Below are 11,828 nucleotides of genomic sequence, written 5' to 3' on the forward strand. Positions count from 1 at the left end.
TTGGGCCGGCATGAACTACGCTGGTTGTCTGATTCAGAATTTAAATTAACAACAAAACATTGACCATGGCAACTTCCTTAAAGATATGAGTTTTTATATGGAATCGGTATCGAGAATGACGAGAATCGAGAGTAATATTTCAGAACTGATATTGAATCGAGAAATTTTTTTATCGGCCTATCCCTATTAAAATAATATTCATCTAAGACGACTCTCGAATCTCGTTAATCAAATCTTGAATCCGAATCTTTTCCTAGGATTCGTTGGATTCGACTCGACTTACCTGAGCTGCTGCGCCAGTGCCCGTGTCGTGTTGTTTCACTCGTGTCAGTTGTTTGTATTCTATTCTGCCGATCTTACGTATTCTTGACAGTAAACTCGTAGTAGGACTTTATTTTTTATTTAATATACTTTTTAGAACTATGAAACAATATAAATAATCATTTAATTTTACGGATGGACGGGATTAAATTACTCTATCCGCGGTCACGGCGTGATCATCGGTATGATTCCGCGGTCACGGCACGATCGTCGGTATGACTCACGGCCACGGCATGATCGTCGGTATGACTCGCGGTCACGGCGTAATGGTCGGTATGACTCTGCCGTCACGGCGCGATCGTCTTTTTGACTCCGCCGTCACGGCATGATCGTTGGTATGATTCCGCAGTCACGGCGCGATCGTTGAAAATGACTCGGCGGTCACGGCACGATCGTCTGTATGACTCCGCGGTCACGGCACTATTGTCTGTATGACTCCGCGGTCACGGCGTGATCGTCGGTATGACTCGCGGTCATGGGATGATCGTCGGTATGACTCCGCGGTCACGGCGCCATCGTCTGTATGACTCCGCGGTCACGGCGTGACGTCGGTTGACTCTGCGGTCACGGCATGATCGTCGGTATCACGCGTGGTCACGGCGTGATCGTCGGTATGACTCGCGGTCACGGCGTGATCGTCGGTATGACTCCGCGGTCACGGCGTGATTGTCGGTATGACTCTGCCGTCACGGCGCGATCGTCTTTATGACTCTGCGGTCACAGCATGATCGTCGGTATGACTCCGCGGTCATGGCGTGATCGTTAGTATGATTCCGCAGTCACGGCGCGATCGTCGTTATGACTCCGCGGTCATGGCGCGATTGTCGGTATCACTCTTGGTCACGGCGCGATCGTCGGTATGACTCACAGTTACGGCGGGATCGTCGGTACGACTCCGCGGTCACGGCGCGATCGTCGAAATGACTTCGCCTCCTGCGTTGGCGGAACTATCGTGAACATCTCTCGTGATAGCGGCGTCATCGTCACTCGCGAAGCGGCAAAATCGCCGACGATTGGATCAAATCCCGTCCCGAAAAATTCCCGAATCAAATGTAATCCCGTCCCGAAAATCGGGAATATTTTTTTCCCGAAAATTTCCCGAAATTTCGGGACCCGTCCATCCCTATTTAATTTGGAATAATAATTCATTATAACCTACTTTTAAATGGTAGGTTGATCATTTAAATATTCAATTCGAACCTATTTAGAAATTTTGAATCGAATATCCCGATATTTCAATATTTTAAATCCCCTCACAGTCAGATTAAACCCAAGTCCAAAAGCTGTGTTTCTCGCATCGATTGCGGCATGCCACCTCCTCCACGACCAAAAACAATCCCATCTTTGCATGTACCTCATCTCACTCCCAGGTTACCATCTGTACCAAATGGTTTGTGTTATCTGATAACTCTAGTGTTATATGACCATGCCTATATAGAATAGAAATTGAGTGCTATTCTTGTGTTGTATAATTGCACTGTCGTCCATTATTTATTAAACTTAAAATACTCACTGTTGTAAATTTGTATATTCTATGCTCATTAATGCACATCAAAATGAGCTTACAAGAATTTGTCACAATAGAGAGCATACACAACCACAACACAAGAGGGAAGGTGAGACTTGATATCCCAATGCAAAGATTAGCCAAAACTGGGTCATCTCACAAAATTAACTGCATTAGATTTTTTAATAAACTTCCTTCATATGCTAGAACTGCACCAGTCAATGTTTTCAAGAAGAAAATTCACGATTGGCTATTAAAAAATCCGTTTTATCGTTTAACTGAGTTTTTAGACTGTCCTGTGATCCTAGATTAATTTGTAGATAGAATTGACCAAGAAATGTTGTTATTGTCAGTAGTATTATATAGGTTTATGATTGTTATATGTGTAGATTTTCTTTTCCTTAGTATTATGATAGATTTAGCCTATATTGTATGACGAAGCCTATTTCATGTAATATGATCAATAGTGAATAAAGATTTCTGATTTCTGATACATCGTAGCAAGTACATCAAGAGAACTTTTTTTGCCACTCCTGTCTTTTACTTTGTGATTTCTCAACTTGTGGTTTCGCTGGTAATCGGCAACATTTTTATATGAATATTTAGATTTTCTATCTGTAGTATACATTGATATGTTTTTCTTTCAGCCTCGAGATGCTGACAGGGAGGCAGCTGGTGGTGGTGGTACCTTCGGAGGGCCGCGTAGTTCCCGCCCCATCGCTAACAAGGTGCATATAATCTGTTGTTAGATTTTTCATTTTAAGCACTGCATGAAAAATAAATCATTTAGAGAAACTATTACTATATAACTCCAATTATATATGGTATAGTAGCTGCGTACAGTCGGGACTGGCAAAACGGACTACCTCGCGCGACAGCCAGTACTGTGAGTTAAATCAAATATTGCCGAGGAAGGTCGGATAACCAAGACTCTGCTGTAACACTGAAATAAATAGCCTTAACCCTTTGTGGTCGAATGGCGAGTATAGGTCGCCGCCCGCCATTTTCCCGACTGCTCAAAAATGGCAACCATACTCAGGAAAAAAAATCAATAAAGTTTATCTTTGCGGTTGATTGGCAAGTATAGGTCGCCGGGCGCCATTTACTCAACTGCTAAAATGGCAATCGCCGAAAAATAAAAAATAAATTTGACCTCAAAGGGTTAAGTGAAAAATAATTAACATGTTTGAAAATTTGAATTTTGTAAATGAGTAAATAAAAATACTACCGAAGGTATTGGTACCAACATTTCACCATCGATTCTCAGTTCCAGTACTTGAGCATTCCACTGTAATCTGGTACACCTCTTTATTGCTATCCATGTTTCAGAGCCGAGACCGTGAGCGTGACAGAGACCAGAACCCCGGTACTTACGCTCAGCGTCAACAACAGAATCGTCAAAGTGCTCCAAAAGTTGATGATGAGCATGACTTCCCATCTCTTGGTTAAATGCCTGCTTACTAGTCATATAAGTGTCAACTGTATTAATGATATTCAAATTATCGTTTCCTGCTCATGAGTATGTTACAAATCATTTGTTAAACGTGTCTGAAATGAAGGAACTGGCTTCTGTCCGAGATTGACTGTCCCACTTAAGCAGGCACTGTAATTTTTAACCGATGTACATTTTGTATGCTTATTATTTTGTTATGATCGCTTCGGATCGGTTATTGAGTGTTAGTTTTTTTTTGTTGGTTAGAAAGATAATGTTCAGTTACTGTTATGATATTTAATCATAGTAATAAATCTATAATTTTAATATTTTGTAACTACTTAGGTAAATTAACTATATCACACTTTCAGTTGCAGGTAGGCAGAGTCTTAGGCGTTAATGTTGTTGGTTAAACTATTTTGTGTTTGCCGTTTTAAAAGGACTTTTATCAAATAATCAAAGATGTTAATATTGTAAAACTTAAGACAAAGTCAACTATTAATAATTAAGCTATTTGACATGTCTTTTTGTATTAATATTAGTATCTTTAGCTTTGTTTTCCAAAAACAAAAATACTGTTACCCTGGTGAAAATTTAACACCACCCACAATCATAATAAGATAATTATCTAGTGTTGTTCAAATAAAGCATGCAAAACTAGTGTTTTGTAGTTTCTTTTAATTTAGTTTATACGTCTTACAGGTTAGTGGATCTTTCTCTAAGAAGTGAAGATATTACAATTTTGTTTTATGGGTATCTGTTTTGTATTCCTTTTATGGACAATTAAAAGTTCATATTTGTCAAATGGATTAATACAATATACCAACAGACCCCCACTTTTAATGTTGCAATCAAAACAAGACAAACTGTTTTTTGATTCATCCATTATAGATAGATACTTTTTAATCATTCAAAAACATCTATTTGTATCTAGGGTGTCATAGATTGAGTAAACCAACGTTGCTAAATCATGAAAGAAATCTGGCTTTTAAATTGCACAAAACACTAGATGATTCCAATTAGTTTCTTCATGCATTGTTGATTACATAATAATGGAAATGAAGTGGTAATAGTATATTACGTTACTAGTCCTGAAAATAGGTGTTTACCGGACGAGTGTGGTCGTTCCCATGCGAGACAGAAGTCTATTACAGGATTACCATATGAGTCCGGTAAACAAAATTTGGACGAGTGACGTACGATATTTTATGCCATACTACTAAATCTATACAAATCTTTATATATACCACCGACTAAAGGACTAACAATCGCTAGTCATAACCTCTAAGAGAGGTTATGTTTTTGTTTAGTACCACTCATTGCCAAATACAGTATAATCAGCTGTTTGGTGTCCGGTAAAACTCGTTACAGTACAGTAGTACGTAATGAACCCCCATTTGATTAAGCTGGTGGCAAACAGCTGTTTTCTGGACTAAATCCTTGCGTGGGAAGTTCGTCAAAATAGTGTAGTGTGGCGTAAAATTCTTTACAATAAATTAATTAAGGTCCTAAAGGAAAGTTTTTAGCTACGAATTTGTTTAGTAAACTGCTCTAATTTGTGTCTCTTTCTAAATGTCAATCTCTTAAGATTAAAAAAAAATGTTTACTCTTTTTATGGGTTGCCTAAAAAAAGTTAACGTTTAGTTGCTTACACCCAGTAGTTGAGCTAGAGGTTCGGGCTTGAATCCTGCAGCTGCACTCAGGCAAGGACAATTTTCTCGATCTTAAGGAACTATGATGATGTAGATTAGTTAAAAAATTGATTCACCTATAGACTATTAACTACCGACAGTTGTTGAAGTACTTTTCTAGATACCGTGATAATATCATCATTTTACCATTAACATTTGTTTTGTCTGTCAAGGCCTATAGTCCCTAAGCAGTTGCTAACTATAATCCACCAAATGTCAACTCTATAACAGCTATACAAAATGGATCCCTGGATTAAAGTAACCTAGCCTGTATATCCTTATAACGTGTGATAAATCTTACTTACACTTAAAAAAATCTCATAGCCTTCTCTGTTTTTGTTTGGGACTATCAATTAAAGTAATTGTTCCGAAAAAAAAATCATTATTAATAAAGAACCTGGTGTACTCTACAGTGATCAGATATTGAATGGCATGAGAAAAATTGCATGATGCCAGCATACCAGCATGAATACCATTTGAAAACTATACCATTTGTTGCATGATACCAGCATAAAAATAATGGCATTGCCTCTGTTATATAAACCGTTGTTAGTTTTCCAGTGGTAGATGTCTTTGGAGAATCGGAAATTTATTTGATTATAAACCAATATCTGTTGCTTAGCATTTATATTTTTTTCTCTAGGTTGCCTCTGATGCCTAAGGGTTTTTTTTTTTAATTTTGTTTTATTAAAAAGTAATCAATTTTATGATTTATCTGCATAATACTATATTACGTTACTAGTCCAGAAAATAGGTTTTTACTGGACGATTGTGGTCGTTCCCGTGCAAGACGAAGTCGAGTGCGGGATTACCATACGGGTCCGGTAAACACATTTTGGACGAGTGGCGTACGATATTTTACGCCATTCTACTCTAAGCTAACGTAACGATAAAAAAACTGTACAAATCCTTATATATTCTTACTGACTAAATTACGAACAATCACTACTACCCTAAGAGAGGTTATGTTTTACTTTTTAATCACTCATTGTCAAATATAATCAGCTGATTGGTGTCCGGTAAAACTCATTACAGTACAGTAGTACGTAATGAAACCCCATTTGATTAAGCTGGCGGCAAACAGCTGTGTTTTCTAGACTAAATCCTTGCGTGGGAAGTCTGTTAAAACAGTGTAGTGTGGCGTAAAAGTATTTTTGTATATTTTAAATTGAAAAAGTTAAACACTTGCGATATACAATAATTTTTTTATGTTTTTGTTTTTCTTGATACAATTAACTGAGCAATTTGATAAGAATTAAATTTGGCTTTAACATAATGATTTTATTTCAATTTGTCTTTCACCGATTGTTTTAAGCAATAATGAGATCGAATTGTACACAAGAGGATGAATTCTAAATTTAATTATATTATATTTTGTAAAATGTTATTAAATGGAAGCTTTGACTATTGGTTGGTAGAACTAGACAAACCATCCTTAAGTGAGTTGAGCCAACGGCAGAGTGCACTGGTCAATCTGGTAGCATCTTTTTTGACACATCAACTATCTCTGTAAGAAAAACTAACAGAATAAATATAACTAGATGTTACTGCTCTCTGTGATTGGCTCATTCAACAAAGTGTGTTTTGAATTAAGATGCTGGTCCATATAGATGGGATATCCTCAGTATCTAAAAGTCAATAGTGGAAGACAAAGAGAAGAGCCAGGCGCGATTAACTCACTCTTCAATCAATTGATGAACATAATCCCTCTTATTTATTTCTCAATAAGTCTATTGAACTATGATGTATATTTAGCCTAATAACTAAACAGAGATATGTGTATAATATTGTAATAAATTACCAAAATGCCAAAAGCCAACTGAATCAAGAATTTTCGTACAAAAAACTGTAAATAATCATGCAGTCATCCATTAAGATATACTTTGAATGTGTTTAAACATTTTGTTCTTAATGATATATGGACAGATAGCAAGTTAACATAGGAGTATTGTAAATATGTTTTGTAGGTGTCCGCCTGCCTGAGATCTAGGTGTGTAAATATCTTAGCCCAGCAGTCCTACAAATTTGATTATCTTTCCATTGTTATCTACATTCGTCTCCCTTACAAAAGCCTCATTTCACACTAATAATGTGATCTATTTTGTACAAGTAGGAAACTGAATAAATGAAATAAGCCCATAGAAGATGTCAGTGTTTTTATTTATCCTTTAAATTTGAAGTTCCTTGGACTTGTCCCTAAATTAATTCTACTAAGCTGAATACTCAATTAACTTTGAAAAATTTCTATGATTGTAAAATTTGTAAATTAATCTTAGAAAACCAGGATAACCATATAATTTGTGCAAATTCCAAGTTAAAGTATTCATATTTTTTCTTGTAACTTAATTGAGATTCAAGATTATTAAGAGAATGTGTTTAATGGTGTGGCAAACCTCGACTCGACCTCTCACTCCCTGCAAATTTTGCTCCTTGGCTGCCTTTAAAGGCGGTTTAGTGAAAACACTGAAGACATTTAATTTGTCAAAATAAAACTCCAGGTAAATAAACCAAAATGTAGATACTGTAACACTTTTGATATAATTAAAGCCGTGTGAATATAATATCACAAAATAAAGTCTTATATTTATCAAAGTATGTGATATCCTTAGTTTTTCACACTCAGAGAGAATAAACCATAGGTTCAATTCAATTCTTTAAGACATTGAGTGAGATGATATGTGTAGCTATGTTTGACTAAGATCGGTTTTTTGCCAGGCCAATGATCAAGTACAGGTAGGTCCAGTTTTGAACCATCAAGATGCTACTCGCTCAGGATCGAACCAGCCAGATCAAACGATGGATTTTTTTTTTCAAAATGCACGACATTAAAAATTTGTAATACGAAATTACTTTTAACTTGACAGTAATACATTTAATTTATCTTATTTCAGTATCATGATGAAAAGCTATACAAAACTCACTTTATTATTAAGATATAGTGACCAGTGTTGCCAACACGACTAGAAGGAATTCCACAGAAAGATCAATTCATGCCCCCTAAACTTATTCTATTAATCTGTTACAGTACCAACAGAATATGAATAATTGTATTTACTGTCATAGATATGAAAAGACAACTTTTGATGTCATATCCATGACAACTTGTGACATTGGTTTCTTATGGCTTGGAATTTGATTGTTTCTTGAATATACAGGGTGAATCAGACCACCTGTACACAAAGGTTGGCCCAACAAGCGTTAAAAAACAACCTTTTTTTATTGGAAATCCACCATTTAAAATTTGTTTATTGGGTTACAATTTTAAAATGTCATTTAAGGCACTTTTATTTCAATGTTGGGATCATTAAAAGTACAAATATATGTCCGAAAAGTAATAAAAAAAAATAAAAAAAAAACACGTTGAAGATCCAAGACATTACAAATTTTAGAAGTAGGGCGTTTTTTGAAGTTGGAGTGAGATTTTTTTTAAATGCCTAAGAGTGTCTTGTAGAAAATTTAATTCCTGACTATGAGAATTCTTTCCTTGCAAATCTTTGCTAGTTCTTACGGTTTTTGTTTTGAGCTATAACCGGTAAAAAAATTGTTTTACTCAAAAAAGAGGGATTTAAGGGAATTTTTTTGGGAGGGGTTGTAATTAGATCATGTAACTTTTTTGGATTTACTGGATGGTTTGGGACCGAGACGGACCTCCACAAAAAGTTTCAGATCCCTAGCTAATCTAGAATTGGATAAACACTTGTACCCCTGTTCAGTGAGTTACACAAGCGGCTGTATATACTGTTAAAATATGAGTACAGGTGGTCTGATTCACCCTGTAGGGACATGGAATCGTTTGATATTAAGAAAGGTTTGGGGTTGCCCTGGAGTTATTGGGATGGTTTCTATGGTTATATAGCCTTTTTCTGTAATGAGAGAATTTTTTTTTATTTGGTATACTGCTGCAGATCCCCAAGCTATGATTCCTAATCTAATGTGGCTCTCAAAGAGTGCAAAGTAGACACCATAAGTTTAAATTGATGTTTTTGGAGAGAAAACGTCTGTGAAAATACAAAAACGACTTTTTCAAATCATTTGATTTTTTTATTTACGAAAATTATACTTTTATAAATAAACTTATCGAAATGTGATTAGGAAGGTATTGTGCAGTTTGAAATGACTGATTCAAGCAACATGAAATGCAAATTCTGTTACCATATAGTCAATAGAAAATCCTGTAAATTGTAAGATTAAAATAAATTTTCTTATAACTACCATATTCTACAAGTCTTTTTCAATAACAACTTTGCGCTGATTTCAACTAAATGTTTTTATGAACATAACAAATAATATTGATCCATGCAAATAGAAATTAAAATACCCCTGCCGCAGCAAACCTGCCAGACTAAGCGAATTTAAATTTTCCTGAATTGATTTTCAATTAAATCTATTCAAATAACATTTAAGTTTAACGAGTACCTAGGTTTGCTGTTACAAGGAAACTAATAAAGTGTGTTTTTTAGTAAAATATTAATAGCTTAGTATAAAATAAATGAAATTGCCAAGTTTGATCAAAATATATCCATGAAAAAGCAATCTAGAACATTTTACAATATTCTCCATAAAGATAACATGGGAACTTTTAATTTAAAATTGTTTGAATTTTATCCGTTACCAATAACCGTACAAAAACACTTGTGTATACTAAATTATTTGTTTTTTTAAGCTCTTTAAAAAGGTATGGAGAGAAATTGGGAAATTTTGTGTTTTGAGGGTCAAAAATTAGAAAAACCAATTTTTACTCTATAAAACCCCGTTCCCATGGTCTGATCATGCTGATTTGTGAACTCATTCAAGTTTATCCCGCCTCACACCTTTAAACCAAATTTCATCAAAATCGGACAAAAATTACTCAAGTTATGGCGTGCACAGACACACATATATTTATATAAGTGTCTGTATATATATATATCCATAAATGTATATCTAAATCTACATAATCTACGGAGGCCAAAAACACCATTCGTTCAAATTGTTATACTGTATTATTTATATTATTATTACGGAACGAATGGTGTTTTTGGCCTCTGGCGTCATCAAAATGAAAAAGTAAATCGGTACCGGGCCTAGGTCTTACCATGCCACCTACGGTAATACGTAATAGCTACTTCCCCATAGGGAAATTTGCTAACAAACTATGTTAATCAAACTGCTTTAACCAGCAAACACAGAATCCTAATAATTAAAAAACTTGTGCAAAACTTATGACAGCTAGCCTGACCATAAGACATAAGACGTTTATTTGTTATTTTTACATTTTTACATGCATGGACAAGTCAAGTTGTTTTCATACAATTGTATGCGTCACATATTCAATGAATACCTAAGTAAGCCTACATAATATAAGACATAATATAAGACTGAGGTTCAATGAAATATAAAAATACAATAATACAGTGTACATGGCGAGAGATTGCAAAAAAGTTAGAAAAATATGTCTATATAATGCTCTATGCTATTTAATTAAATAAATTATCAGGCAAATCAAAGTAGGCCTATTCTTTTACATTATAGAATGGGTTACTTATTAAGAATGAATGCACTTTTCTCTTAAAATCTTGTCACAGCCGTTGGTAATCAATAAAGCCTAATGCCCATAAAAATGTGTCCGGACCTAGTTTTTTCCAAACGAACTTGTGGTACATTTATTTTAATACAGTTTCTAGTGCTAAATCTATGTATATTATTTCTACAATCATAATTGTCCCTATTTTTGTGGGTAAACAATAAAAGTTGGAAAATATACAAATTTACTGTTGTCATGACACCTGAAACTCTCTAAATAGTGGTTTGTAGTGTGCTAATCCATCAGTCTTCATAACAATTCTGATAACCTTTTTTTGTAATACCTAACAATACTTCCTGGATTTTACTTGAACTACCATAAAACATTTCATTTCATTTCAGAAAACTGCTCTATATCAGGTCCACATGACAAAAAGGTTGAATCATCTGCATATAAGTAGGTACTACAAAGGACATTACTGAGCAGATCATTAATGGTCACTAAAAAAGAAATGGTCCCAAAATGGACCCTTGGGGGACCCCACATACCACCCCCAGTATAGCAGATCGCTCACCCTCCACACAGACCACTTGCCTCCTATTTGAGAGGTATGAACTGAGAAGGCTTAGAGCCACCCCACCCCATCTACACCATAGTGCTGCAGCTTGTCCAAGAGTAGGCCATGATCCACACAATCAAAGGCCTTGCTTAGGTGACAAAAGTGGCCCAAGCAAAGCCCTTGTTCTCAAAAACATCATACATTTTTTCAACTAGACCTACTGCATCAGCTGTACTTCGTGATTTTCTAAAGACGTACAATTAACTCTTCACTGGCGGTGTTAGTGTTGACAATGAATGGTCATTATCTAATAAATAAAAAAAAAGTTTTCAAAACATATGACAGCTAGCCTGACCATACTATTGGACCGAATTACATGCGGGTTGTATCAAAAGAAAGGTTATCGGTCCTATATGTGCAGACTTTATATATTTTGAAAATATTTATGTTAATTAATTGGGTCAAAAATGTAAATTAAACTTGTCTTATGGAGATTTAACATGGGGCTAATTCTTTATATTAATAGACACAAGCATGCTTATTGAAAACCCTTTTTTTTCTCAGCTCATATGTGCATCGCAGGGAAAATCTACACACATGTTATGGCCCCCACAAGGGTGGGGCTGGTGCAACTCTGGTACCCGTTTTTTTCCATCGAAGATTACTTTACAGCAGATCATAAATTGAAGATAAAAAATAATATATATATTTTACAAAAAACAAAGTTAAATCATTTAAAATGTATTAATTCTAGATTCTAGGCTAGTTTATATTTGAATACTAGGTGCGTATGTATGTAATGTACTATACAACAG

At 35.2% G+C, this 11,828-nt stretch overlaps 1 protein-coding gene across 1 annotated transcript in view; it reads left to right on the forward strand.

Moving 5' to 3' along the window:
- The window catches only part of LOC128997772 (plasminogen activator inhibitor 1 RNA-binding protein-like), an 82,779-nt gene extending 75,684 nt beyond the window's left edge, over positions 1-7,095 (forward strand). The window contains exons 7-8 of the mRNA XM_054423449.1: positions 2,476-2,556; positions 3,158-7,095. Of these exons, the coding sequence (XP_054279424.1) occupies positions 2,476-2,556; positions 3,158-3,277 (201 nt within the window). The 3' untranslated portion in view covers positions 3,278-7,095. The remainder of the gene's footprint in view (positions 1-2,475; positions 2,557-3,157) is intronic.
- Positions 7,096-11,828: the final 4,733 nt, after the last annotated feature.

Source organism: Macrosteles quadrilineatus, unplaced genomic scaffold (genome assembly GCF_028750875.1).
Source record: "Macrosteles quadrilineatus isolate MER2022 unplaced genomic scaffold, UCM_ALF_1.0 Scaffold_7__1_contigs__length_78375512, whole genome shotgun sequence".
In the NCBI taxonomy this organism is placed as follows: domain Eukaryota; kingdom Metazoa; phylum Arthropoda; class Insecta; order Hemiptera; family Cicadellidae; genus Macrosteles; species Macrosteles quadrilineatus.